At 41.5% G+C, this 26,570-nt stretch overlaps 2 protein-coding genes and 1 non-coding gene across 3 annotated transcripts in view; 2 read left to right on the top strand and 1 right to left on the bottom strand.

Moving 5' to 3' along the window:
• Positions 1 to 23,478, top strand: part of LOC124055181 (cilia- and flagella-associated protein 47-like) — a 43,092-nt gene extending 19,614 nt beyond the window's left edge. Inside the window, exons 37-67 of the mRNA XM_046381710.1 lie at positions 35 to 132; positions 509 to 625; positions 1,122 to 1,256; positions 1,788 to 1,900; positions 2,816 to 2,966; positions 3,248 to 3,336; positions 3,598 to 3,684; positions 4,223 to 4,287; positions 4,403 to 4,539; positions 4,699 to 4,804; positions 5,145 to 5,371; positions 5,486 to 5,627; positions 6,569 to 6,696; positions 6,795 to 6,860; positions 7,178 to 7,321; positions 9,075 to 9,248; positions 9,772 to 9,883; positions 10,220 to 10,273; positions 10,371 to 10,468; positions 10,866 to 11,041; positions 11,327 to 11,434; positions 11,982 to 12,093; positions 12,514 to 12,618; positions 13,193 to 13,349; positions 13,452 to 13,535; positions 13,910 to 14,057; positions 18,843 to 19,024; positions 19,599 to 19,773; positions 22,140 to 22,301; positions 22,722 to 22,887; positions 23,158 to 23,478. Of these exons, the coding sequence (XP_046237666.1) occupies positions 35 to 132; positions 509 to 625; positions 1,122 to 1,256; positions 1,788 to 1,900; positions 2,816 to 2,966; positions 3,248 to 3,336; positions 3,598 to 3,684; positions 4,223 to 4,287; positions 4,403 to 4,539; positions 4,699 to 4,804; positions 5,145 to 5,371; positions 5,486 to 5,627; positions 6,569 to 6,696; positions 6,795 to 6,860; positions 7,178 to 7,321; positions 9,075 to 9,248; positions 9,772 to 9,883; positions 10,220 to 10,273; positions 10,371 to 10,468; positions 10,866 to 11,041; positions 11,327 to 11,434; positions 11,982 to 12,093; positions 12,514 to 12,618; positions 13,193 to 13,349; positions 13,452 to 13,535; positions 13,910 to 14,057; positions 18,843 to 19,024; positions 19,599 to 19,773; positions 22,140 to 22,301; positions 22,722 to 22,887; positions 23,158 to 23,349 (4,010 nt within the window). The 3' untranslated portion in view covers positions 23,350 to 23,478. The remainder of the gene's footprint in view (positions 1 to 34; positions 133 to 508; positions 626 to 1,121; positions 1,257 to 1,787; positions 1,901 to 2,815; positions 2,967 to 3,247; positions 3,337 to 3,597; positions 3,685 to 4,222; positions 4,288 to 4,402; positions 4,540 to 4,698; positions 4,805 to 5,144; positions 5,372 to 5,485; positions 5,628 to 6,568; positions 6,697 to 6,794; positions 6,861 to 7,177; positions 7,322 to 9,074; positions 9,249 to 9,771; positions 9,884 to 10,219; positions 10,274 to 10,370; positions 10,469 to 10,865; positions 11,042 to 11,326; positions 11,435 to 11,981; positions 12,094 to 12,513; positions 12,619 to 13,192; positions 13,350 to 13,451; positions 13,536 to 13,909; positions 14,058 to 18,842; positions 19,025 to 19,598; positions 19,774 to 22,139; positions 22,302 to 22,721; positions 22,888 to 23,157) is intronic.
• On the bottom strand, positions 8,531 to 8,601 carry trnag-gcc. The gene has a single exon. It is a non-coding gene; the product is annotated as a tRNA-Gly (tRNA).
• LOC124055177 (meiosis-specific nuclear structural protein 1-like) lies at positions 14,999 to 18,361 on the top strand. The gene has a single exon (XM_046381704.1). The coding sequence runs from the start codon at positions 15,195 to 15,197 to the stop codon at positions 17,301 to 17,303; it is 2,109 nt and encodes a 702-aa protein (XP_046237660.1). The 5' UTR covers positions 14,999 to 15,194; the 3' UTR covers positions 17,304 to 18,361.
• Positions 23,479 to 26,570: the final 3,092 nt, after the last annotated feature.

Here is a 26,570-nt window from a genome sequence, read left to right as displayed (position 1 = left end):
TGATTGGTAATTTCTGTGTGGTAATGGTTTGCAGGTGGTGTCCCATCAGCACGCTGGATAGTGAATTTTGACCTGGACTTGACAGATGGGCTGGTACTAGCTGCTCTGCTTGCTGCCTACTGCCCTTACCTGGTGTGTGTGTATTGCATGTACTGTAGAGTTTTGTGTGGACCCTCTTCAGTGTGTGAGAGTCAATGAGGGATGGTGGTTAATGTCTGTAAGTGGCACTGTGATTGATGTGATGAGGACACAATTATTCCTGAACAAGATTAGGAGAGCCTGTTATCATGCTAAGAACCGCTTGTGTGTGTGTGTATGTGTGTGTCTGACAGTGAGAGAGAGCGAGCATGACTTCAAAAATTAGATTTACAGAGCACGTATTGCCACTAAGTAAAGGGCAACAGGCAACCAGAGAGAAAGTAGAGAGATGATCCAAATGAATGCGAGGAGTTACAGATAAACCCTATTGTAGTTTTAGATCCCTTTTACCCTCTTTGTTTTTGATTAGATCTACAGCCACTTTTGGAGGATGTACACCACAACTACCAGCCTGGAGCAGATTTTTCACAACAACATCATAGTGTCCCAAGCCTTAACTTCACTTCAACTCAACCTTGATGTACAGGTAAAATACCAGATGGGATCTGAAGGTTGTTTTACACAGCAAGGCTGCCTTTTAAACCAGCAAGCTTAAGTTAAATCAAACTTATCGCCAGGAAGTTTAAATCGGTCTGATCTAATTTACAATGGAAACTTATTCTTCCAGATGAACCTGGTTTGGTCATGTAAATTTTCAGGTTTAACACCACTTCAGACGTAACCAGCGTTAAAATCAAACAGCCACATGGAAACATTGTTTTCTACAAAGTTAGATATAATCTGGTTTTATTCCACACATTTTTCTCGCTTCTTGGACATGCAATTCTTGACTATGACTTGGTTTAGTCATTAGCTCTGAGTCAGCTTTATGATCTGCATTTGTTGCATCAGTTATTTTCCTTTTTAGCATAGCTGGAGATGTTAAATATATCAAGTTGAAAATGTCAGAGATCAGCCAGCACTTTCTGTTATGGACTTGTATGTCTCAGTGTCTGAGTGTTTTGTGTGTTTTGTGTGTTCAGCCCACAGACTTATCAGACCCTAATCCAGTACAGATGTTAATGCTGTGTGTTCACCTTTATGAGAAGCTGCCTCAGTACCTGCCACTGCACACCATAACACTCTCAGGAAGCCTTCACAGCACTTTCAGCAAACAGGTATTACGCACACACATGCATACAATGCACACACACAGCACAGACTTGAATCTTAAGATGTCTAAATGATAATTGAACTGCATGCCTTGTTAAAATCAAATTCATGCCCACTGAGACTGAAAATGGTTTGGAAAATAACATCCTGGACAGATAATTACACACACAGGCGTACAAACACTGCAAACTAGGATCAAACACATACACACATTAACAAGATTATAGAGAGACACACACACACACACATTAATAGGATTATAGACACCCCCCCCACACACACTAACAGGATTACAAATGCAGACAAATATATATTTGGGTAATGATCCGCACTGTCAGGTTAAGCCATATTATGAGCCCAACAAAAACAGATGTCAGTTGGTCTGTACTAAGGAAGATGGATTTCACTGTTGTATTGTTCTTTGGCAGCAGCATTTGTCTACGCGTTTGTGGTTGTGCTCGCCTGTGTTTATATTCATAGAGTGTGGCTATTTCTTTGTGTTTCTGTCTGTCACTGTGTGGGTGTTGGTGCTTCAGGTGCGTCTGAAAAGCCCATCTTCTAAGGCTGTCAAATACCAAGCCTTCCTCTTAGGAAAGGATGCCCATCTCTTCTCCCTCCCTGATGGATTTGCTGTCACCATTCCTCCAAAGTATGTTTTTACTCAGAAAATTAAAAACACTATGCACGTTTATTGACAGTATGATGCCAAGAAACAAGCAAATTTGTACAAAGCTTTCAAGAAACCAGGTTTTGTTTGTACTGTGTCTTGCATCGCTTAGAGTTCTGTACATACGCATGTATACATTGTAAATACAGTTTTATGCCTGACATAAATCGCTTCGTTGTCACTGTGACATTCTGGGATATCTGCAGTGTGCACATAAAAAAAATCACTAGACACAGTAACTAATTAAAATTTCTCATCAGTTCCATACTAGTTTTTATGCAGTGTCTGTTCAGGACACATACATACATAATCAAGTATTTACAGGCTTATTTTTCCAGGTTAAATTATCTTAGAAGATTCTTGTTTGATGAAGTTATAATTACGAAACAATGGTCCTTTCCTTTGTAGTGTGCATCAACAATAAAGATTTAACTGTAACTGGTATTGTTAGTGAAGAAGTGCTGTCTTTGCATCTACACTTCCAAAATATCTTGTTTTGAGAAGACCTGTGCCCTGTAAAGAAGAAACTCTCTGCAGTGTGCTCAGTTTTTCAGTTATTCAGAATCCTAGTTGAGTTAATTTAGTTTTGCCCTGAGACTGTAGCTCATTAAAATGTACCAGTTTTGCTCTCAAGTGAGGCCTTTCTATAAAAATAGCCCATGTCCCATTTTGAATCCCTACTGTAGCTTTACTCTCAGAAATGCTGTCTTTAAGGACAATGCTATTATGTAGAAAAACAGTTTTGAAAGTTGTTGATTCATTGCTGTCACAACCCAAAATTGCTTGTTATACATAAAAATAACAGCATTATAAAGCACTGTGCAGATCATTCTGGTTCCTACAGAACAGAGACCAAATTATCAGATGACTGTCTGTTGGCTGTGGTGATTTTCACAGGGCGAGCACTGAACTGACGGTCCAGTACAGCTGCTCCTTCATGCAGCCAATGGAAGCAGTCCTTCTGCTCATCTCCAGCTGTCCTTTTGGCCTGTGTGGCACCACTCTCGCCTTCAATCTGAAGACCCACGTCAGTCACATCACACCCACAGTGAGTGTAATTCCCTAAGGGGGTTGACCGACTGTCACACTAAAGTTATCTGCACCACTGTAGTTGGCTACAAGCCTCACTTACTGGTTTGTTGATAGCTTGCTAACCCTCTGACTAAACCCCTCTTCACCATGTGTGAGTGACAGCACCATGCGTGCTGTGTCTCACACATGGTTTTGAGTACAGTGTGTTTCTGAAGGCTGAAGGCCTTGTGTGGATAGCTACAGCTTTAAACCAATAACTAGATGACAGACTGTTTTCTTCCTACTGCCTCCCCTTAGAACACTGTCAAGTGCAAGTCTCCATGCTATCAGCTGAAAGTGATCCAAGTGCCCATAACTAACCCTTTCAACAAAGAAGCTAAGTTCAGGTAGGTGTTCATGTCTGTGTTCACAAATTGTGACTATTAAGAATCCCCTTTTGGCCAAAAGGATTTGAAGGTTCTGTGCACCCCTATTACAAAAACATATTTTCTAGCAACTAGAATCTGTCCAGATAGCTTTGATGTTATCTGGTTTTAGATATGGTAACTTTCTGTGAGGTTTCGTACAGACAAAGTTCCAGGAAGGTATGTATTTTTCTGATATATTGCTGAATTCAGACCTCACTGTTCCCTGTGTGTGTGTTGTAGGGTGGTGCTGGTGGAGTCTCCTTTCGACCCACTGGAGCATGAAAAGAAAAAAGACAGCCTCGTTCACCAGGCCTCCTCCAAAGCCAAGTAACACATGCACTGTTCTCAGCACCCAGACATAGCTAAAACATACCTTCTACTTACTTTCAAAGACACACTCTGTGTACCCACACAGTACGCACACAGTTAAAGAAATATTTTGACAGCTCTCAGCTTTTTTGTGACAAGTTAGATGAGAAGATCTGTACCACTTTCATATGTGTTGAATATGAAGCTACAGACAGCAGCCGGTTAGATTAGCTCAGTATCAGGAATTGGGTTGAAACAGCCTGTTTATTTGTTGAAAAGACAGGGTGTTCCTCCTGCTGGTCAGAGGGTGAAGTAAAGTGTGAGGTTGCTCCCCATGAGGGTGCTGTGTTGTCATTAAGTGTAGCTGGTTAGTATGCATCTCTCACCATCTGAAACATCTTCAAAGCAAAACATTCCAGCTCCACTTCCTAATCAGAAGTTCATTGTGAGGATTTGAAGTAGGACTGAGGTCATACATGGTGCACCTGAATCGGCTTGTGTAGTCTAATATCCATGTGCTATGAATGATTTCCTTTCCTCTGATTCCTTCTGTTAGCATAGAGAAGATGAGTTCATACAACAGCTGTGCGGAGGAGATGGAAGAGAAGTGCTCAGAACTCAGTAAGTACGAACACACATGCTCTGTACTCTGTACTGAATTAATAACAGTTTTCGTATACTACCTTTACTCATGTCTGTTTGGTTGTTGTCTATATATGTTTTTGTGTGTGTCCAGATGGTGAAGGCAGTGAGTTCCTCAGTGCAGTGAACAGTGTTTTTCTGAAGGCAGGCCAAGCAGACACTCTGAACATCCACTACCTGCCCTTCTGCCCAGGCACGAAGTACTGCTCTGTGCTGCTTGTTTGCCCACTGGTAAGTGTATTTATGCAGAATAGTAAAGTCAAAGTTTAAGAACAGGTGCGAAGACCAAATGGCATATTTAACACAAGTATTCATGTTTTATTATATGGAGTCTTCAAACACAGTGACCCTCATTTATTCACAAGCATATCTGTCTCTGTGGCCTGTCAGGTGGGAGATATGGTTTACATGGTAAAAGCCAAAGCACAGTTGCCTCCTCCTTCCCCTCTCACTGCAAGGCCCAGTTCTAACATGGTCTCTATCTCCAACACCACTGGTAGGCAAACCACTAAAAGTTTGCTCATAAAGCATTTTAGGGCATCATAGCACAATCCAAGTAGAACATGTTATTTTTTGAAGACCTCACACCTCTTTACATCATTTCATCATAAAACATTTCAATGCATGTGTCTGTTTTAAAGCCAAAAAGGTGAAAATCATGTATTATGTATTTTGAGTATTATTTTCTTCAATAGACATACTTTACTTTTGGGTTCTTTATCATAAGAGACACCTGCAGTAACATCGGCTCTTAAGCTGTCACAAAAATGCGAAGTAGTGTATGTATAGTGAATAGTGAATCAAATGATCAGCATTTATGTTTTTGCCACTAATAGACCCAACTGTGTGTGTATCAGTGCTAAATCTACACTGCAAGGTGGGGCAGGTGTGTGAGGAGGTGGTGCATGTGCCGCTGATCAATATGGCCTGGGAGCAGGCTCTGGCCATCTGGGGTCAGTACAGCATGAGTGCTGACGAATACAGGAGACGGATGCTAACACACACTTTGCATAGCAGCACCGTGAGGGTAAACACTGCTGCTCGCAAGCTCATCAAACAACAGGTAAACATACACACACACACACACACACAAAACACTGGAAAGCAAATCTTTGGGTATACAGGCTGGCATGTCCACATGTGACTTGCTAATCCCTTTTCTTCTGTCTCCTGTCAGGCCACACTGCTGAGAGATATTCAGCACAGTAAGCAAGTAGAATACAGTGTGGAGGTTTCTTTACCACAATACTTCACTTTACCTAGTACTGTTTCAATACCTGTTAAAGAAGGCACCAACATACCATGGGAGAATCCTGCAGGTACACACACAGACACACACACACATAAATACCTGGATTCCCATACAGGAGAAGATTTTTTTGCATACCATTGATAAAACAGTATTGACTGACTGACACGTTGATCAGTAAATAAATGTCATTTGGTTTCAAACCAACAGAAAGGAAACAAAACTAGGAAATAAAAGTCCCTTTCATATGTTCCTGTTTGTATTTCCATTTCTGCCAAAGAACCTGGCAAGTTAGACCAATGGCACAGATGGAGGAAAAACCGTATTTACTGTATTTAATGTATTTAATGTATTTACTGTTGCCTGATTGATGTGCAAGTAGCTCTAATGAATGAACTGGTTCACTCTCATCTCAAAAAACATTTTTGGGTTTATTTCCTTGTTGTGTGTAACATTTCTCTTCAGCTGGCCACAACTGTGTGTTTCCACTCACCCACTTATATCATCCAAAACTAAAGTTAACAGACCTTTTTTACAGTGTGATGTTTTATATTCATCTCTTTTACAATGCAGGTCTTTTGGTTAACATGCTTTTGGTTTAGGTTAAGGTTTGGTTTGGTTAACTGTGGGGGATTTTTTTTGTTGCAGTACTGCGAGTGGCCACTGGGATAAATTGACAGCAAAGCTGATAGATGTCTATTGTGTTTGTTTTTGACTCACATTTTTTGACTTATCTATAAATTCTATACAAGCTAAACATTTAGAAAGTACTGCTCATGAATAAGGAACACTATTTAACATCTGGAAATACTGTACATTACTAGACTGGACTAGATATAGTTCCAGGTTGCTTTGGTGGATATGCAGGTAGTTCCTGAGTTCCTCTATCAGTTCTTAATGCCCTGGGAAAGTTGCCCCAATATTATCAGTTATGTTCATGTCATTTTATTATAGTCAATTAACAGTCAACATTTTATTATCCACCTCCTCCTCTTCCCTCTTTTTAAACAGACTGTGGGTGTGTGGATATGCCATTGAGGTTCCAGGCAGACTCTGTGGGGCAGTTTACATGTCAGGTTGTCCTGAGGTCCTGGCGTGATACCAGGGTCTATGTACTAGAGGCGCTGGTTACTGCACAAGTAAATATCAGTAACGTGTATGTTAAGAAAATTCTGAGTTGCTTGTTGGTTAGTTTGGTTTATGGTTAGTGTTATCAAAATCTCATTTGTGACCACAGGGAGAAACCATCCACTTGGACTTCAGTTCACCTGCTCACAGTTCAGTCACACAAGACATACCACTGGTGAGGGACCAGAGAAAATATATTAATCAGTCTGTGTGTGCTACTTATTAAGAGCTGAACTAAAAGCATTTGATAAATTATGAATGATGAATATTATTTCCTCCATAATGAGAAACTGTTTTCTTGGAAAGCAGTTGTAATCCTGGATATGCAGCAATCAAAAAGCATGGTTGAAATATATCTTTGATTAACTGCGTCTCTTGACTGAAACTAGCATATTAAAAGTTTTCGTAAAGAAAAGTACATCCTATTATAATGGTAGTCCTGAAAAATCAGTGGGTTCAAGTTACATTATCAGACCTATGTATCTCTGACAGCACAATGAGACCCACCGAGACTGGAAAATGCAAGCTGAAGTGTGTGGTGAAGGATTCTCTGGCCCAAAGGTTGTGAATGTGCCAGCTGGGACAAGAGGCTGCTATCCCCTCACCTTTCACCCTTCTGCACAATGCATCGTAATGGTAATCGTTTTCTTGTTTTGAGTTCATTGTTTCTTTGTATTTTCTTGACATGCGATCTGTCTTCCTTCTCCTTTGTCCTTCCTTGTCTACCTTGTCTGTCCTCCTTCTTGTTTCTAATACACTTTGTGACAGAACATACAATTCGGCAGTGTCTTTGAGTTAGTGTACGTTCAGGATAATTCAACATCAGCAACACTTAGCAGAGAGCCCACTTTGAAAATCCCCTGCTGCCAGCGCTCATCCAGCAAGCCCTCATATTTGGCTTTTCGTCTCATTAGCCTCCTCCGTTCCATCCTCTTATGGAACACTCAGCTCAACTACGACCACTTATCTCAGTGCCACAAACAGCAGCATGCTGTTTGGCCTGTGTGGCTGTTAAGATGATGTCTGGGAATTTAAGCGTTCTCTGTGACCAGCATCATCTTCCATCCAGTGCTTTTCTAAGAAGCACAACAGACATTTTTTCTTTACAGCAACTGAGCTTTCAGTTTTTGAAAAAAAGCCTTTTTTATAACAATGACCAGCAATTTAGGATTGTAGCTGATGCCTTACTGTGATGAATGAATACCTCACTTCTTTCATATATGTATTAATTATTGGACAGTTCAACCATTTTTCTTTTCATTGATTTGATTTGGTTTCTTGAGTTTGGCTCTGATTTGAGTAGTAAAATATATATACAGAAAAAAATATCTAGTTCATACTATGAATCGCTCCTCCCTCATTTTTCTTACACATTTATATTCCTGTAACATCAGCTTTCTCTAATAGTTTGCCACCATCTCTTTGGTCTTGCTGATATTGAGCTTCAGGTGATTGTTTTTACACTATGTGAGGAAGCTGTCTAGTACTCCTTGGTGTCTGTGTTGATGCAAACTGTTGAAGAGGAAGTCTGAGATGTAAAGAGTGAAAAGGAGTGCCAGTACAGTTCCTTTGTATGTGTCATGTTGTTAATCACAACCCCAGAGAGCTACTGTCTTCCACTCTGACATGCTGTGGCTGGCTTTTCACCCAGGAGGCAGGGCTGGATGGCTGAAAGCATGGGAAAACATTTCTCTCTGAACTGAATTCAGCACATTTTGTGGGGAGTAAAACATTTTTTTATCCTGCACATAGAGGGAGTGTGTATTATATTGTGTATTATATTTTTGTCTCTTTATGTGGTATTAGCCAAAAATGAGAAACTGAGGAGGGTTAGAAAAATGTTCCTGCATTGGCCGGGAATCGAACCCGGGCCTCCCGCGTGGCAGGCGAGAATTCTACCACTGAACCACCAATGCGTTGCTGTTTTTGATCTGTTTGGGGAGGGCTGAAGAAATGCGACATTCCATGGCAGACAGCCCCTTTGCTATTCAGTCCTGTTGGTCTGTTTACCTCTTCTGCATACTACAGCAGTAACTCAGTAGCCTAGTTTTCTGAGATATAAAATATGAGGGTTCCCACAATATTCTATCATTTACTAAATTGACTCTCAAAGAGTGAGGAATAGGTATTGTGTGCACACACTCAAAACTGCAAGGCACTTTTTTGCAGAGAAAACAACTTGTACCTCTACTGCAGTCTAATGCATTCTAGACAAAAAAAATATTATTTTGTCCCATAGTTATTTGTTCTGGTCTCTGTCATCAGCCCACACGACAGTGTGAGAGCTCTTGAATGCAGCATGACTCTGTTTGACATTGCTCCTCTGTGTGCACACTTTTCACCAGTTTGTGTGCGTTTGACTGTCTCGACTTTATCCCTACCCCCACAGGGCAAGCTGTCCTTACATAATGACTGCGACGGTACTGAGCACGTGTTTACCCTCAGAGGAGTGGGAGAGCCCCCCCTGGCTGTGGACCATGTGGTACTACACTGCCCTGTAGGTCAAACCACACATACAAAGTTGGAAATCCCTAACTACAGCAAGAACAAACTGACTCTCAAGGTAAAAGCACACATAAAAATAACTGCCACACACATTGCTACCTGCTAATATCGTTAATTTTGCACATTCACACATCCATAATTAACAGCACATTTGTAAAGGAATTTTCAAAAAACAGTGTACAAACAAGACTGGGAGTCTACCTTGCTAGCACATCTCTCATGCTGTACTTGCCATGCTGTACACAATGGCTCAATAGCACTAAACACAAAGTGTAGTTGAGGATGATGGGAATGTACAGGTAGTTGTGCACAAACCAAAGTGATGGCCAATACAAATTTGACCTTTTGGATGAGAAAGTCATAGAAGCACCAAAGTTATGAGGATACATTGTACAGCAAAAATATAGAGCTAGAGAAGGATGGATTTTCTTGTAGTCTGACTTTGTGTATCTTTGCATCTGTGTTCATTTTGAGCTACTTGGAAAACATGTTTTTTGCATAGGCCAGAAGTTGATTTTCACGTGGCAGGGAAGAATTCTGATTCGTCTTTTGTTTTTTTATGTTCATGCAAATATCTGCAGGTGGTGACAAACCTATCTATTGTCAGTGGCACTCCCTTCCTGGAGATTAAACCTGGTCACAGCACTCCGTACACCCTAGCTGTGTCACCATGGAAACGAGGAAAACAGACAGGTGATTTTTTCCCTCCTTGCTGCATGTTTGTAATGGTTTTCTTGTTATGTGACATGGAACGTGTTTGCCCTTGAATGTTGGCTTCATTTGTTTGCTGTATTGCATTAAATTTGTCTCAACAGATGCACACAGACTAATACAATCTTTGTTTCTAAATGCCTGCTTAAACATTTGCTGTGGTTTTAGTGGGTACTGTGTAGTGGTCATGTTGCATGTCTCCAGGCCATTTTGTATTTCAGTATTTGTGTATATGCCTACTCCATATTTGCAGTTGGATTCAATGAGGATTAAATGATAGATTACATAAATAATCAATCAACAAAACCTTTCTTTCAGGATATGTGTCATTTTTTGAAATTGATAACATACAAAAGCCAGACAAAGACAATGGTAAGTAGAAGTTGTTTCTTTTTGATTATAATATTAAGTGTGTGTACACGTGTGTTTGCTTTTGTATCCTATTTATATGTGTGTGTCTGTCATTCAGGAAATGTACTTGGATGCTATGAGGTGCATTTCTCTCTAGAGATAATTTGTGAGCCAGCAGCACCCATCAAGGTCATAGATGTACAGTGTGCTACTCAGGTAAGCTCTGAAATATACTACCACACTTGAGTGGATTTAATAATCAAACATTTGCATAACCTTAAGTCACCTCTAAACAAGAACACCTCAGAATATGTAATTCCTGAGACCAAACACAATTTTCAGCTGTGCAGTTACCTGCTCAAAACCACAGTGTGGTCCCTTAATAAATGAGGACAAATTTAATCTAAAACTTGAAGTAGTTTCTGTTGTTTGAAAAAGTACAGTCACACAAGTTGGCAGCTTGAGTTGGCGAAAGCTCTCACACTTTCCAAAATTCATATCCGCACTGACTTATACTGGTCCTGTCATAGAAAAACGTGTCCTCCTGAGATCAAAAGACTGAGAACATCACAAGGAAAAACAAAAACGAACATCATCTTTGAAATGTTCCCAGAGCTCAGTTGCCTTAGAGATTCCTGTCCGTAACCCACGAGGACAGCTCCTGATGCTGGATGTGTACCTGGAAGGAGATGACCTCAGTGGAGCCAATTGGCTTTCAATTCCCCCATGGGAGACTCTCACCTACAAAGCCATGTTCTCCCCTGGTGGAGTAGGGAAGAGCACAGGCAGGTTAGACTCACCACACTGTGGCTGACACAACCTTCTTTAAGGGCGGAGGGGGAGAAAAACGGTTTCTCTTTTAAAGCGAAGATCCCTGTTCTTTAAATCCTTTATGTGAGTGATCTAAAAAGACATATTTGCCCTGAATCTCAAAGTATTCTGCATGAATGGGAATACAAAATACTGTGGACCCCCACCTAAGCACTTGGTGATGGAATATACCCAGTAACTTATGTTACGAATCTGTGCTACTTGTACAGCATTTGCATTAGTTTGGTGTGTGTTTTCTGCCAGTGTGTTGTTCCAGTCAGAGCTGGTGGGGGAGTTTTGGTATCGACTGGAGCTTTATGCTCTTCCTCCTCCAGTCATCACACTGCCACATGTCTGCTGTCAGCTGGGCAAGTAGGTGCGCACACACCAACACACTGCAGGGTTATTGGCTATGAATGCATGCATGCATGCGCACACATACACACTCCACCATGAAATTGTTAATAGCAACCGTCTCATCCTCAGGATTTTCCCACACCTCAATGTTGTGTGTTAGGCTGACTCTGCACAGCACTACTGGGGTTGAAGACTCATCCTGCAGTAACCTTTATGTATAAAACAAAAAGGCAGCCTACTTACATTTTTTGCAGGGAAAAAAGTATGATGTAAAAATGTGAAACTTACCCTTATAGGGACAAAAATACAGAATTTACAAGTGACTAGAATAGCTTAGCTAGAATAGTGTCTACCATGATAACGATGTCAGAATTACAAGAAAAGTTTTTACACTAGGATTTCTAATGAGAGATAGTTTACCACGCTAACAGTTAATGGCTAATCAGCAAATTACAAATGCAATGTTTGGGTGCTTATGGCACATACAATATGTTCAGCCTTAGACCCTGTTTATAAATAAAACCTGTGTGTGTGTGTGTGTGTGTGTGTGTGTGTGTGTTAGATGGACCAGACAGACCATTCCCTTGGTTAACCCAACAGCTGAGGCTCTGGAGCTGCGTGTAGCCAACAGTAACCCCAGAAACTTCAAATTGGAAATGGGTTCAGGAAGTATTGTTAGTACATACTCAACTTTGTGCCCCATCCTTACATCCATCAGCTCAGTGTTCCTTTCTATTATTTCAAAATCAGGCTTTATTTATCATGACATATAGCTGGTGTTATTTTGCTCCTGCCCCTGGGGAAATTTTTTGATGTTCTTCGTTGTTCATTGGATATTTGATTGTTTCAGCAGTGGATTTCACCTCTGAAAGGAACTATACACCATTCTAAGATGATTATTGTCTCTCTACGCATGTCTTCAAACAAATAATATGAAACAATAAGTCGGGGATGTTGGTTGGAGGAAGAGGACTTGCTGTATATGCGGATTGAAAGCTGTGGTTTGCCCAGCAGTGTGATTTAAAGGGATTTTCTCTGTGAGCAGTGTTTGTCTTCCCATACTGTCCCCTTGAAAGCAGTTCCATGTGTTCCAGCTTACTGTGGAACCCCATTCCTCCACCCAGCTTGGTGTCCGTTTTAGTCCCTCATCTATTGGAGAGGGGAAACACACGGCAAAGATCACTTTCACATGCCCTGAGGTGTGTGTACACACACAAACACAGAGAGAAAATATATTCCATAAATCACAGTTTCCTGCCTTCACACACACACACACACACACACACACAAGAACACAAACATGCACACACAGGTACAGGAATAGCTCACTGCTTTTTCCTCTTAAATTGGTTTAAGCAGGTGCTCTCATTTTATTTACTGCCTCATCACTCCCAATCATCCACACGAAGCTTGGGGCAATCAGATCACCTCATAAAGCTTTTTACGGGCCCAGATTGTACCTTTTATTTAAGGCACAGGAGGGTGTTCACTAGTGCTGGGTGATGTAAACAATAGAAACAATGACAGAAATATTTCTTTGTTAAGAAAAGTTTTGTGGAATTTTAAGCAATATGTCAACTTGCAAGAAAATAATGGTTGTGGTACATTTTTGCCATATCACTACATTAGAGAATCACTACTGTTTCCTGAGACCACACCTTTTCATTTCTTCCTTCCTCCTTCTTCTTTTGATGCTTTCTTCTTCTTCTTCTTCTGCTTTCTTTTTTCTCTCCCTCTGGCCTCCTCTGTATGTGTTAATATGTCTCTCTTTAGTTGCAGGAATGGTGTGTGTTGCTGAGTGGACGTGGCCTTTATCCAGAGAGCAAGGAGCCTCTGAGCATCTCATCCCCAATTGACTCTAGTGCCTCCATCACCATCCCCTTCACAAACCCCACTGAGCTTCCAGTAGAGCTCAAAATCACACTCACAGGTCACAGGCACTTCTTCACTTTCTCTGTGTCGGTTGTTTGCTCTTGTTGCATGCATTTGACATAATAACACTGTGTGTACTTGGTATGTCTTCATGTCTCAGATGAGGACCTGAGTGGGGCCCCAAACTGCCATCAAGTCACTGCCGATAAGGAGGTCTTCTCTGTCCCTTTGAGACACACTGAAGGTGTGTCAGATGTGACAGATATGACAACTTTTCAGTGTTCAACAAACCAGTGTTACCTGGCCACATGCACAAATCCCACAATGCATCAGTCAGCACACAAAGCTTTTGTTTTTTGAAGCAAATGAAAGCAAAACTTTGACCTTTTGCTCTTGATCAGCTTTTAAATAATTCAACATCAGACTGCTTGACGGGAAAGATAGCTTTTTTACAAGTCTAATTTCCTCCAGTGTAGTTGAATTAACGTAAGTGTTTCTTTTCGTCCAATGTCCAATGCAGTGCATTTCAATTAGCTGTTGGTTTCATAGTAACAGTTTGTACTTCTAATTTGGTTTCTGGACAGATAACAATGTGTCTGTGGTTCATCTTTGCTGCAGGTATACAGCTCAGTGAAGGGGCCAGTTTTGATGTGCCTGTGGTGTTTGCACCTCACTCTGTGGAGCTACAGCAGGCCTGGCTGTGCATCATTATGAAGCCCCTCGGCAGCCCCAGTGACAACAGTACCATCAGCATGGGCAGTTTGAAGTATGTGTCTTATAGTCTGCATAAGAGACTATATCTGAGTTTATGCCTGGGCTTAGCAAAAGTTTTTCAGACATTCAGTAAAGCTAATTAGCTTCTGTTATTCCTACATCCAGACAGGTTTCTGCATAGCCTGTCACTGTAAGCAAAGTGAAGAATAGTAAATATAAAGGGAGCAGTTGAAAGTGTTCAGTGTTCAGCGTTGCTCATTAAAAATATTCTTTTTCGTGCATAGTGTTTATACTGCATAAGGGCATGACAAACACAGTGCAAGCAGTAAAATGGACCTAGAATGTACCGTCCATCCATTTTTCATTCCCACTCAGGATCACAAGTCACTGTCCTATTGTTTACTGGTTGAGAGGCAGGAAGGGCCACCGGGGTCATCTGTCACAGGAGTCACATTCTGACAAACTCACTCACATTCTTATTCACACTCTTGAACTCTATGCACTCACTTTCACACCTTGGAACACCTGGAGGACACTCATGCTAGCGACAGAGTTAAACAATAGCTTTGACTCAGTTTTCATTGTGTTTTGATGAAACGATGAAACTGCCAAGCTGCAAAAGATAGATTTTTTTTTTTTATTTTTCTTATTTTGTAACTACACAGTAAAAACATTTTGTGACTATTTTTCTTTTGTTCAACCACATGATTTTTATTTTACAACTCAACCATTCACCCCTGGGTCTCTGATGTCCTGCAGCAACGCAAAAAGAAAAACACCTAAAGAGTGTTTTCTGTAATTACAGGTACCATTTGGCTGCAGTTAGCTAAGTGCTGTTGTGTTGGGGAATTTTTTTGGGGGGGGGGGGGGGGGGCTGTGGGGTTGGGGGGTGTGGTGGGGGGGGGGGGGGGGGGGGGGGGGTTGTGGTTGGGGGGGGGGGGGGTGGGGGGAAGCATACACGCATGTGTACATGTGTACACTGTGTACACAGAATGCTCACATTGTATGTGATGTCATAAAGCACGGAATGTTGAGGTATAAAGGCGAAAAACTTCAAAGCATCAAAGGCACAGCTTGAAGGTAAAAGGTATAAAGGCGCAGCTGAACAGTTTAGTTTCACATTATACCTTTCATAGTGATAATAGCAAACACACAACACAAGAGAGTTGTCAAAACAAAGGTGAGAAACATGGAAATGCAGTACAACCCTGGGAGATCTGGTGGTAATACATACAACACAGACTCTGCTGATATGAACCTCAGGCAGGAACGAATTAGACCTGATCTAACTGAGGAAAACACCATTCTCAGAGCCCAGCTTAAGAGGTACCGGGTCAAGCAGGAACAACTTCAAAACATGTGGGAGGATGCAGAGCAGAGAGTTGATGAGTTAAAGAAGAAGCTGGATGATCTTCACTCTGCAGACCCTCAGAAAACCATTAAAGAGCTTGAAGACAAACTGGAACAAGTTCACAACAATGACACTAAGTTTCATGAGGAAGAGCTCCATAAGCTGAAATTGGAGCTGAGTGAGGCTCGCGCCGAAAGAGCCAATGCAGACAAAGTTATTGCAAGCCTCAATCTAAAGCTGGATGAGGCCAACAAAAAGCTGCAGCAGAAAAACAGCAACCCTGCTGCAGAGCAGTCTGAGGAGGAACCAATTGTACCTACTCTATTTAAAGAGAACTGTGCTCTCAGAGACCAGCTTAATGACTGCAATTTCAAGCGCGACCTGTTTCGTAACATGTGGGATGACGCAGAGCAGAGAGTCACGGAGCTGAAAAACCAGCTAGATGATCTTCAGAAAACCCACGGGGACTCTGCTGATTATCAGAGAATCATTAGAGAACTTGAAGACAAACTGAAACAAGTTCAGAACAATGACACCAGGTTTCACTCTTCAGAAGTGATGGCAGAAGTGAAACCTGCCATTGAGGGAAACGCTACTTCGAATAACCAGTGTTGCAATGAACAACAGCACACTGATTTGTGTGACGACAGGGCAAAATCACTCCAGAAACAGATTGAAAGTGCTCAGAATTACATACAGGTGCTGAAGGACAGAAACACAGCAACACGAGAGACTCTCCACGGTGATATCAGATGCTTGACAGGCCAACTGCGTGTCTGTGAGGCCCTAAAAGATAGGTACGAGTGGGAGGCTCTGGACTTTGAGGACGAGCTTAAGAAGACCAAAGCCTCCTATGATAAACAGTTACGGGAGAAAAAGAATGAGATCTCCGAGATTGCAAATGCGCTGATAAATGCTGAGGAGGAGAAGGCCTACCTTCGGCAGACTCTGAAAGAGACAAATGTAGACTCTTGCCTTGCACAGCTGAAGGAGCAACAGAAGGAGAAGACCAAGATTGCGGCTGCACTGAGAAAAGCAGAGAAGGAGATGGCCTCCCTTCAGCAGACTCTGTATGAGACAAATGTAGACTCTTACCTTGCACAGCTGAACGAGAAACAGAAGGAGAATGAAAGGATTGCAGCTGCACTGAAAAGAGCAGAGGAGGAGAAGGCCTCCCTTCAGCAGACTCTGGAAGAGACAAATGTAGACTTTTACATTGTACAGCTGAAGGAGCAACAGAAGGAGAAGACCAAGATTGAGGCTGCACTGATAAAAGCAGAGAAGGAGATGGCCTCCCTTCGGCAGACTCTGCATGAGACAAATGTAGACTCTTACCTTGCACAGCTGAAGGAGAAACAGAAGGAGAATGAAAGGATTGCAGCTGCACTGAAAAGAGCAGAGGAGGAGAAGGCGTCCCTTCAGCAGACTCTGGAAGAGATAAATGTAGACTCTTACATTGTACAGCTGAAGGAGCAACAGAAGGAGAAGACCAAGATTGCGGCTGCACTGATAAAAGCAGAGGAGGAGAAGGCGTCCCTTCAGCAGACTCTGCAAGAGATAAATGTAGACTCTTACATTGTACAGCTGAAGGAGCAACAGAAGGAGAAGACCAAGATTGAGGCTGCACTGAAAAGAGCAGAGGAGGAGAAGGCGTCCCTTCAGCAGACTCTGCAAGAGATAAATGTAGACTCTTACCTTGCACAGCTGAAGGAGAAACAGAACGAGAACGAAAAGACTGCAGCTGCACTGAAAAGAGCAGAGGAGGAGAAGGCCTCCTTTCAGCAGACTCTGGAAGAGAAAGAACAGGAGTGGACTCAGAAAGAAACTACCATGGAAACCAAACTGGCAGAAATTGAGTCCGATATCAAGATCATGATTGACAAAAAGTCCAAAAAGAAAAAAAGATCCTGGCTTGCCAGGATGTTCACTCAATCAGAGAGAGCATAAAAAAGGACTGCAGAACTCATGACTTGACCAACCAACCAACCAACCAACCAGCCAGCCAAACAAACAGCAAGACTTAATGTGCAGACTCAAGTCTTATGACTTGAGTCTGCGCATTAAGTCATTCAACTAACCAACCAACCAAACAAACAGCACAGTGGATAAGCGGTTGCCTCAAAGCAAAAAGGTTCTGGGATCGATAAATTCCCAGGGGCTTTCTGTTTGGAGGTTGCACGTTTTCACCATGCATGTCTGGGTTTTCTCCTGGAGCTCCGGTTTCCCCCAGTCATTGCATGTTTCTGTGCTGGTTTAAAAAAAAAAAACCAAAAAATTAAAAATAAAAAATAAAAAAAAAAAACAACCCAGCAACCAATAAAAAAACCCCATACCTAAAGTTCCATTTAGGTGAGTGTGAATCAAAACAGATCAACTGAGATCACACATGCAGTTAAGGCTGCTACCTATTTGACGCTTTTGTAGTATACTGAAGCGTTGAAAACATGTTGAAAAAGCTGCCCCTTATCCATGCTGCACTCAGTGCAAGCAACAGGAATAAACTGAAAAAATTCAAGGTCCCCCTTCTCTTTTTAAGAAGGGGTGCCTTTAAGAGGGTATGCTCCAACTACAGAGGGATCACACTCCCCAATCTCCCTGAGAAAGTCTATTCCAGGGAACTGGAAGGGGTTAGTTGAACCTCAGATCCAGTTAGTCGAACCTCAGATCCAGGAGGAACAATGCGGTTTTCTCCCTGGTCGTGGAACACTGGACCAGCTCTATACCCTCCGCAGGATGCTTCAAGGTTCATGGGAGTTTACCCAACTGGTCCACATGTGCTTTGTGGACTTGGAAAAGGTATTCAACTATGTTCCTCATGGCATCCTGTGGGAGGTTCTCCAGGAGTATGGGGTCCTGGGCTCTTTGCTGAGGCCCTCCCTTCTGCAGACTCTGGAAGAGAAAGAACAGAAGTGGACTCAGAGAGAAACTACCATGGAAACCAGACTGGCAGAAATCGAGTCAAGATGATGTTTGACAAAAAGTCCAAAAAGAAAAAAAGATCCTGGCTTGCCAGGATGTTCACTTTCGTTTGCAGGTTGCATACCTGCAAACGAAAGTGAACATCCTTTTCACCATGCATGCCTGGGTTTTCTCCGGGAAGTTTCAGTTCTGTATAAAAAGTTCAATTGAGTCTGTATTCAGGTGAGTCTGAATTAAAACAGCTTTACTGAGATCATGTTGAAGAGAAAACATGCAGTTCAAGTGCAATAATGATGTTTGTAGACGCATTCATCCTGCACTTTTCTGCCAAAGAAAAAGACACCCGGCCCCTAACATGGTGGGGGTCTGATGTCATCTAATACATAACTCATCAGTATTTGCAAATATTCTTGCAAATCTCACTAACACTCACTGCCTCTTTGTTTAGAGGTTTAGTTAGTCTTTAAACACAAAATCAAGTTCCGCATTGAGTGCAAAATCTCTCAGTCCTCGCTATACAGAGGCTGTCTAAATACTGTTAAAAAAAAAGCTCCCCATAAATTTCAGGTCAGAGCAGGACTTATCAACCTGTTGGATTTACCCTCTTCGTGGGATTCCCGTGGAAGTGCCTGTTGAGGACTCACAACTTGGCATGGTCCGCTGTGAAGTAGGCTGCCAGCTGGAAAGAACAATGGACATAGTACTCACCGGATGTTTTCTGGGGAATCAGGACTGGACAGGCCAGGAAGGTGTGTGCCAGTTTGTGATTCTCACTCTTTTTAGAGTCCAAGTGTTCTTGCAATAGCAGAAAACATTTTTGAGTGTAATTTTTTTCATCACGATGATGATTTCACATCTACTCTGCATCAAACAGACAAGGCCATATTTTTAATGAGTGAGGAGATTATTTGTAACTAATGATAATGAGATGAAATGTGTCAGGATCTGTCTGATTCAGCTCAGTAGGTGATTGATTGATGATCGGGTTTAATGTTGGCTTCATTGTAATTAAGAGCAGCATGTTGTCAGTAGCGGAAGAAAAACATTCAGGTTTTTTAAGTTGGGAAAAGTTGAGACAATGGAATAGTCGCAATCAAGAGGGATGTTGGAGGGGAATAAGACACATGACTGAGATTAAAGTTCATTTCTGTGTGCACATAAAACCATATGCACTTGAGTTACAGTAAAGTGCGTTGTTCAGGTTAATGATACACACTGTTAGTTTCTTTCCTCATAAACCAAAACCAACTTGCTAAACTAATGTTACTCATCATGTTCTCAGGCACCTCCTCACTCTTCTTTCCACTTGTTACTCCTGGACAGCTTCACAGGTGTCGGTGGAAGGCTTCCTGTGCGAGGTTCGTTCGCACAGCGAAACAGAGCACTCTGAGGTGGAGAGTTGCCTTTCTGCCTCCGTAGAGACGGCAAGGAGGGACCCTGAGACTGGCATCGTGACACTCACCCTTAATGTAGTCTACACTCCCCTCAGGCCATGCAGGTAACAATACTACACACCCGTACGCAGAACAGTTCATAGAAATACATGATATACATCGACAAGTACATAGTGAAGTGAAATACACACTGAGAAGCATGTTCAGACAGTCAGTGGAGGAATGTGTCTTTTTGTTCTAGGATTTATTCGCTTTTGAGCTGAATCCTGTTTCCTTACAAAAGCACTACGTGCTAGTTGTGTTACCAGTTAAAGCAAAAACCTTGCACGCTCAAGGAAAACCATTATATACAGAAACACGCACAGAAAATGAAACCATGCAGACACAATCTGCTGATACACTGCATTCAAAGATAAAACTACACAAACATTCTTAACACACACATTGTGTGATTATGCAGACTGTGAGAGAGGAACACAAACACTTGTAAAGTTAACAAGCACATACACACAAAGGAAAGACAAAGAAAAACACAAAATTGCACACACCTCCTGGCTGTGGGGAAAAAGGATGCTAATAAGTCAGAAAAATGAAACAAGCACATACAGCACTTGCACACTCTCACACACAGACACACAACAACAGGAAGGAAGGGACACAATCTGTTTGCTGCTCTCTCTCTCTCTCTCTACAGATCGAACACTTACACTGAGCGTTGTGAGTTAACACTGCATTCATTTATCTCTTGTTTTTCTCCCTCTACAGTACAGTATCTTCTCCCTCTACCTCTCTCTTTTTCCAGTCTCCTCCTTCTGTCTCTCTCTCTCCCTCTCTCTGTCTCTCTCTCTCTCTCTCTCTTACTTGCTCAGGTGGGTGTGGCCTCTGCATTCATTTATTACTAACTGTCTACATGTGCTGAGTCTTAATGTTTGTAGCTAAAGGTTGCAGTTCTCCAAGGAAAAGGGGAGGCCAGCTCATTAGCTGTCTCTGCTTTAACAGTACTTGGCATGTTAGGTCAGATCCCCATGGACAATACTTTACATGGTGTGACCTAAAAACCCATTTGATCCTTTTTTAGGGATCCTCCTCCTAATTTTCCAGCCGAAGCACATTTATTGTACATTTATTGTGCAATAGCAGTCAAAGATTATTTTGTCGTGAGCTTCATCAGGTGTAATTGTTGCACATTCACATATGCACAGTTAACACTTTAACTAACTTTAACATTTTCAGAGTCAGTTTTAAGTCGTTGAAGTGATTTCTCTCATGTCAGATCAGTCTGTAAAAATAAATTTTCTCTTTTTTTTTTTCTCTTTTTGCTGCGGGATAGTGCAGGCCCAAGTCATCCTGTGGGCAGTTTAAAAAGTCTGATGTATTGGCTGATAATTGTGTTTGGGGTTTTTTTACATAGAGGAAAAAAAGAAAAAAATATATTTGGTGCTCTGTTGGTAGTTGCAACCCATTTTGACAGTTTCATAGCTTAAATGTGCCCTGTGGAATGTCTCGCAAAATCGTAAAGAAACAGTAAATCGTAAAGATGATTTTAAAAGTATTTTAAATCCTGCATGATTTAAAACTATTTTTACTTGGTGCATTGTTGTTTCTGGGCACATTACTGTTACCTGTAGGTTTGTGGAATAATGTGAAACCATAGCAAAATCACATTTCTTGTTTGAAATGATTCTTGTCGTAACTTATTTTTTAATTTACCTATTTTGTACTGTCAGTGTATGTGACATCCTGCTGGGTGAAGAGTGCGTTCATTTATCAGCTCCCATCTTCATCTGTGGAGTCCATTAATGAGGCGTGCTCTGGTAGAATCAATACCTCCAAGGGCTAATGACTTCTCCATGAGGAAATGATGGGGGGGAGTGGTGCTACTAATAGGCTCTTCCATTATCTACATGTTATTTTTCTGCTGTGGGCAGTGAGATGAGGAAACATATCATAAGCTGAAAGCAGGAATGTTAAAGACTGGTTTAGTGAATCACATTTTCTTTCAATAGATGGGAAAGCTCAAATGACACTTTTCAAGATAAATTTGAGTGGAAGAATGACTTGATGTAAACCGGTGTAATGCAGACTGTGAGTCAGAGGTGTTTGTCTGTGTGGCATGCAGAACCAACTTTATGCAGGTTTTAATCCAGCTAAAGCCACATGCAGCTCATTCCACAGATTAATTCCTCTTCTTTGGAAGAAGGTAACCAGTAAAATCAGCTGGTGCACTCCGTGATTAAACATAGACTCACATACATGCTAAACCTGCAGAAATGTATGCTTCAGTAGGCTTTGTTGTCCTGAATCATTTCACTTATGTAATGAAAAGCAAAAGCAATGGAAAGTCCTCCACAGTTCTGTCCATATTAACTGTTGTGTTACTGTTGACTGTTGACTGAACAGTTCTGAAAATGTGACCTCAGCATTGAGAAATGTGTGTTTATCTGGGATGTGTGTTCACATGTGTGTCCAGGAGCTCTGCAGTTCTAGCTGTACAGTGTGTGTCTGGCAGCATGTGGGAGTTTCCCATCACTCTCATTGCCACGGAGCCTCAAGTGGACGATGTCATCCTCACTAAGGCTACTGAGTTGGGAAAGACTTCAGCTGTGGGCTTCCGTCTGACCAGCACCACCAGGTCTGTGTGTGTGTGTGTGTTGCCATTTTTGCTTGGTTTCATTTCCTTTTCTTCCATCCAAGCTTCCTCATAATTTAATACAAGCTGTAGTTCTTTACATCTCTAACATGAAGTGTACCCCAGACATGCATTTTTAACAAACAAGGAATCATAGTTTTTGTTTTTTTGTTTTATCTCTGAGGTTTGAGTGGATGTAATGAATGCCTTTGATACCTCTGGTTGAAATGCTTGTTGTATTTTCTTTGACCATATATTTCCAGGAACTGTTGAAGAATCTAAACTAAGTCACTAGTTCCTGGGTGAAAAGTGGCCAACTTTCCCAAATATAAATACATCATTTGTTCATCTGCTCAAAGTATTTGTTTTTTCCCAGATAATATAGGCATTTGGTAAGTAGTAAATTTAAAGTGTTGGTTCCAGGAGGCCAGAGCCATTTACAGCAGTATTCCTGCCAGGCAGCAGCAGTGAGTTCACAGTGACTCCATCTTCAGGGACGTTACCTCCTATTGGTTCTACTGGAGCTCTCATCAGTGTGTCCTTCACACCCACCACATGCAGCAAGCACAGAGCAAGACTAACCATCCAGGTATTTAAAGGATTTACTCTGTCATAATCCTCATTTCTGTTTTACTGTGAGACACTGGAAAATTATGCGGTATGTTTTCTTTTATAATCTGTCAGCAATGAAAATGAAAAAAAAAGTTTGTTTTTTTCAGTAGCTACCAAGTAAGCCAGAGGGCAGAATTTCCACTTGCAGTTGCAAAGAGCCACACTACTAGACAAACATATTCACATGGTGGTGACCTGCTTACATGAATACACACTTATCAGGTGTACATAACTCTTCTTGTTACAGGCAGCAGACATGCGGTGGACCTATGAGGTCAAAGGACAAACTATTCATGACTCCCCACCTCTCTGTACCACATCCACCAGTGGCATCTCTTCTGCAACTCGTCCAGCCAATGAACAGCAGCGCAACTTCGTGGCTCAGAACCTTCGTCTCCCAGCCCTGGCTAACTCATCCCCTCTCAGAGTCCGCAGATAAAGGACATCCTCACTCTCTCATTCAGCTAAGAAATGTCATTTTTCACTTTTTTTGAATTTAAATTACATGCAAATTTAGCCTGGCAGTGTTTACTACACAATGTCACCTTCAATTAAAGAGTTATCTTTATGTTTTGAAAGATAACTGTTATTTGGACACATTTCCACATTGTGGTGATGGGTTTCACTGTTTGTCCTTCTCTTAAAATGACTCATTAGTCATGTTAGTGTTCCACATCAATACTGGAACCTATAACCTATTGCCAATACACAAAGAGAGAGTGAAGTAGTCATTCTTAGTGTTCATCACTGTTAATGCATCTCTTATTGTAATTATATTTGACATGATGCCTTAATTTTGGCAATGCTCTCCGAAGTGGTCATCATACAAATAAAACATTACATTGCGTGTCGTGTAATTGACATATACACTAATAGTCAGCACGAATCTCCATGTGCAAAAATCCCACTGCAGCTCATCTCCTTCTCTTTCCCTCATTGTTCTTCTTTATGATTGCTATAAATTTAATAAGTAAAAATCCATAAGGGATAATGGCATTTCCTGGGTGCATTCTCATCAGTATAGTTCATGAAGAGAGCCATTGTCCCTGAAGTTTTACACATTCAGCAGGTATCAGATGTATGATGAGCAATAAATGCTAGTAATGGTTATGACGGCCCTATCATGCCTCAGAGTCCACTTCAAGTAAAATGTTACCAGCTTCATTTTATTTATCCCTTCCCTTGTGATCCTCTGTGAGATAGTACGTAGAGAATCTGACCATAAATTTGATCTGCCTCAAACTGCTGGTACACAGATATTCCCACTACACATTACATTATGTTACACTAACCAGGACAACCTTGAAATAACCTTGGAAATAAACCTTGAAAAGCTCAGTATCTTCCATTTAATGAATCAAACCACATAAGCCTTAAGAGGTTGTCCAGTGTGTGGGCTGCTGTGCATGCAAATGTAGCCTACACAGCACCCATGGCTGCTAGGCTCTACTGTAAATCCTTGTGTCTGCAGTAAGAGGAGGAGCACAAGTTGTCACAATGTTTGTTTCAAATTTCTCAAGTTTTTTCAGTATTTAAATATTATATCATTCCTTAAGGACTAAAAATGAAAAACATGTGAACATAGATAACAGACGGGGAAAAGTGAAGAATCATGAAGGAAATCATAACACACGAGGACTCTCTTTCAGCATAAAACAGGGAATAGCTAAACTGACAACATACCTATACCTATATTATCAATATATGACCAATTCTTTTTACAAATACTCTATTTAAATTTTTCAAATCGACATATTTGTTCTTGTAAAAAAAATGCATTTATAGTGGTACCCTTTAAGTTTGTTTCAAACTTTAATGTGTGGATATAAAATGTGGATATGTTACATACTTGGGCTTGTGCCTGCATGTGCCCCTTACCTTTCTTGTTAGTCCACATATGGAGCTGTCCTATGGCTCACCTTGTGCCTGTGGAATTATTCACGAGGCAGTTACGCTCAGTTATGCGTCCATTAAGCACCATCTGCAGCCTGCGGTGGCAAGGATGGTGAGAGAGAGGAATCAGCCAGGAGAGGAAAGATAGAGGGAGGAAGCAAGAGATAGAGGATAGAGAGAGCGAAAGAGAGGAAAGAGTAGAGGACATAAGGGGGAAAGCAATGGATATGGTTGGAGTAATAGATGCTGGAAGGAGAAAAAGAGGGGGGGGGCAAGAAAAGATGAGAGCAGCAGATAAAGTGAATATTAAAGTCGGGTGTTTGGTCGAGGATGAAGGGGAGATGCTCTCTGTGTGTTTTGCATCTCATCTGTGCTAGAAAGGGTGTGTGTGTGTGTGTATGTGTCTGTCTGTCTGTCTGTCTGTTTGACAATGCACATCAGTGAGAGTGTTTGTGTGTTTGATGATTTTTGTTCAGAGATTACCTGCGGAAATGTGCTCCCCTTCCTTTGCGGATGAGTTGCCCCGGCAACAGATGAGCCAAGCCAACAGTAACTGTTGGAGGGTCTGCCAGAAGTAGCAAGAGATCACACTGAAGTCAGACTCATAATAATGAAATCGTGATGACAAGCCGCCAAGAGCTGACACAAACGACGAAGATGCACTGACCTCTGACTGACACTGACCTTTAAACTTACTAGAAATCTTAAAAGTCATTTTATTTCTTTTTCTTATGAGTGTAAGAAAATAGTCTTGGTAACGAAACCATCATGGTGTTCAAAACTCTGAAGTCCAAACAAATAATTTGGATTTCATAATGAAATTCACTATTGAGTTACTTGCATTACAGGCTGCAAGGCATAGAAACTGAAGGTAGCTTACACTGTGGACCACCCATGCAATGGAGAACATGAAATCCTTTCTTTTACCGTTCAGTTCCCCCCTCAGTGATATTTTTACAGATGGTGGTGGGGGGGGATTAGTAAATTCTGTTGCATACGGGTACAAAAATAATCGTCACTTATAACCCTCTGGAAGGGTGTGGCTGCATCTGTATATGTAGAGACGGTTTCTGTCAACGATTCAACGAAAGAGTCATAAGTTTGTAATGAGGCTCAACAATTGACTATCCGTCTTGCTTATTACACCTTTGAACGGTGTGTTGTGATGTGCATGGAGCAGGTTTGTTCAGTTTGTTATAGACTTGAAAATTCCAGTAAAAGAGAGATAGAGAGAGACCCAGAATGAAAACATTTTAGATTTCAAACAATTTTGATGTCTTCTGACAGGCGAGCCATGTGGCGCTGCAGCAACTAATCCTTCTCATTTCCCAGACATTCCTAAATGGATTATCTACTTGGCTGCTTAATACTATTTCATTTTCATTCTGTCACAGAGAGTCCTATCCCCATACATCACTCACACTGGGATTCAATTAGCGTGGCAGTAATTAAGCAGGGGCTGTTTCTCCCTGAAATGCACACACAATTATTTGACAGCCTGCCAGTAGAAGCGTGTGTGTGTGCGCATGCGTGCGTGTGTGTGTGTGTGTGTGATTTTTGACAGAGAGAAGAGAGTGGGTGATGAAAGGATGCAAGAGGAGGACATTGTTCTGTCAACTGTTTCCAGTTTGATATCGTCCTCACTTGTCATTAAACCATGTAGTGACAACTTGCCCCTACACACACTCACACACAGCCATAATATATCAGTAAGCACCATAAATGTCTGTCAACACTTCACATTATTATTGTAGTTTCACCTAACTA

Source organism: Scatophagus argus, chromosome 24 (genome assembly GCF_020382885.2).
Source record: "Scatophagus argus isolate fScaArg1 chromosome 24, fScaArg1.pri, whole genome shotgun sequence".
In the NCBI taxonomy this organism is placed as follows: Eukaryota; Metazoa; Chordata; class Actinopteri; family Scatophagidae; genus Scatophagus; species Scatophagus argus.
This window is presented reverse-complemented; position numbering and strand designations above follow the sequence as displayed.

Bases quoted from the DNA above. Each gene is read 5' to 3' on its own strand.
- LOC124055177 (XM_046381704.1), top strand. From the start codon at position 15,195: ATGGAAATGCAGTACAACCCTGGGAGATCTGGTGGTAATACATACAAC.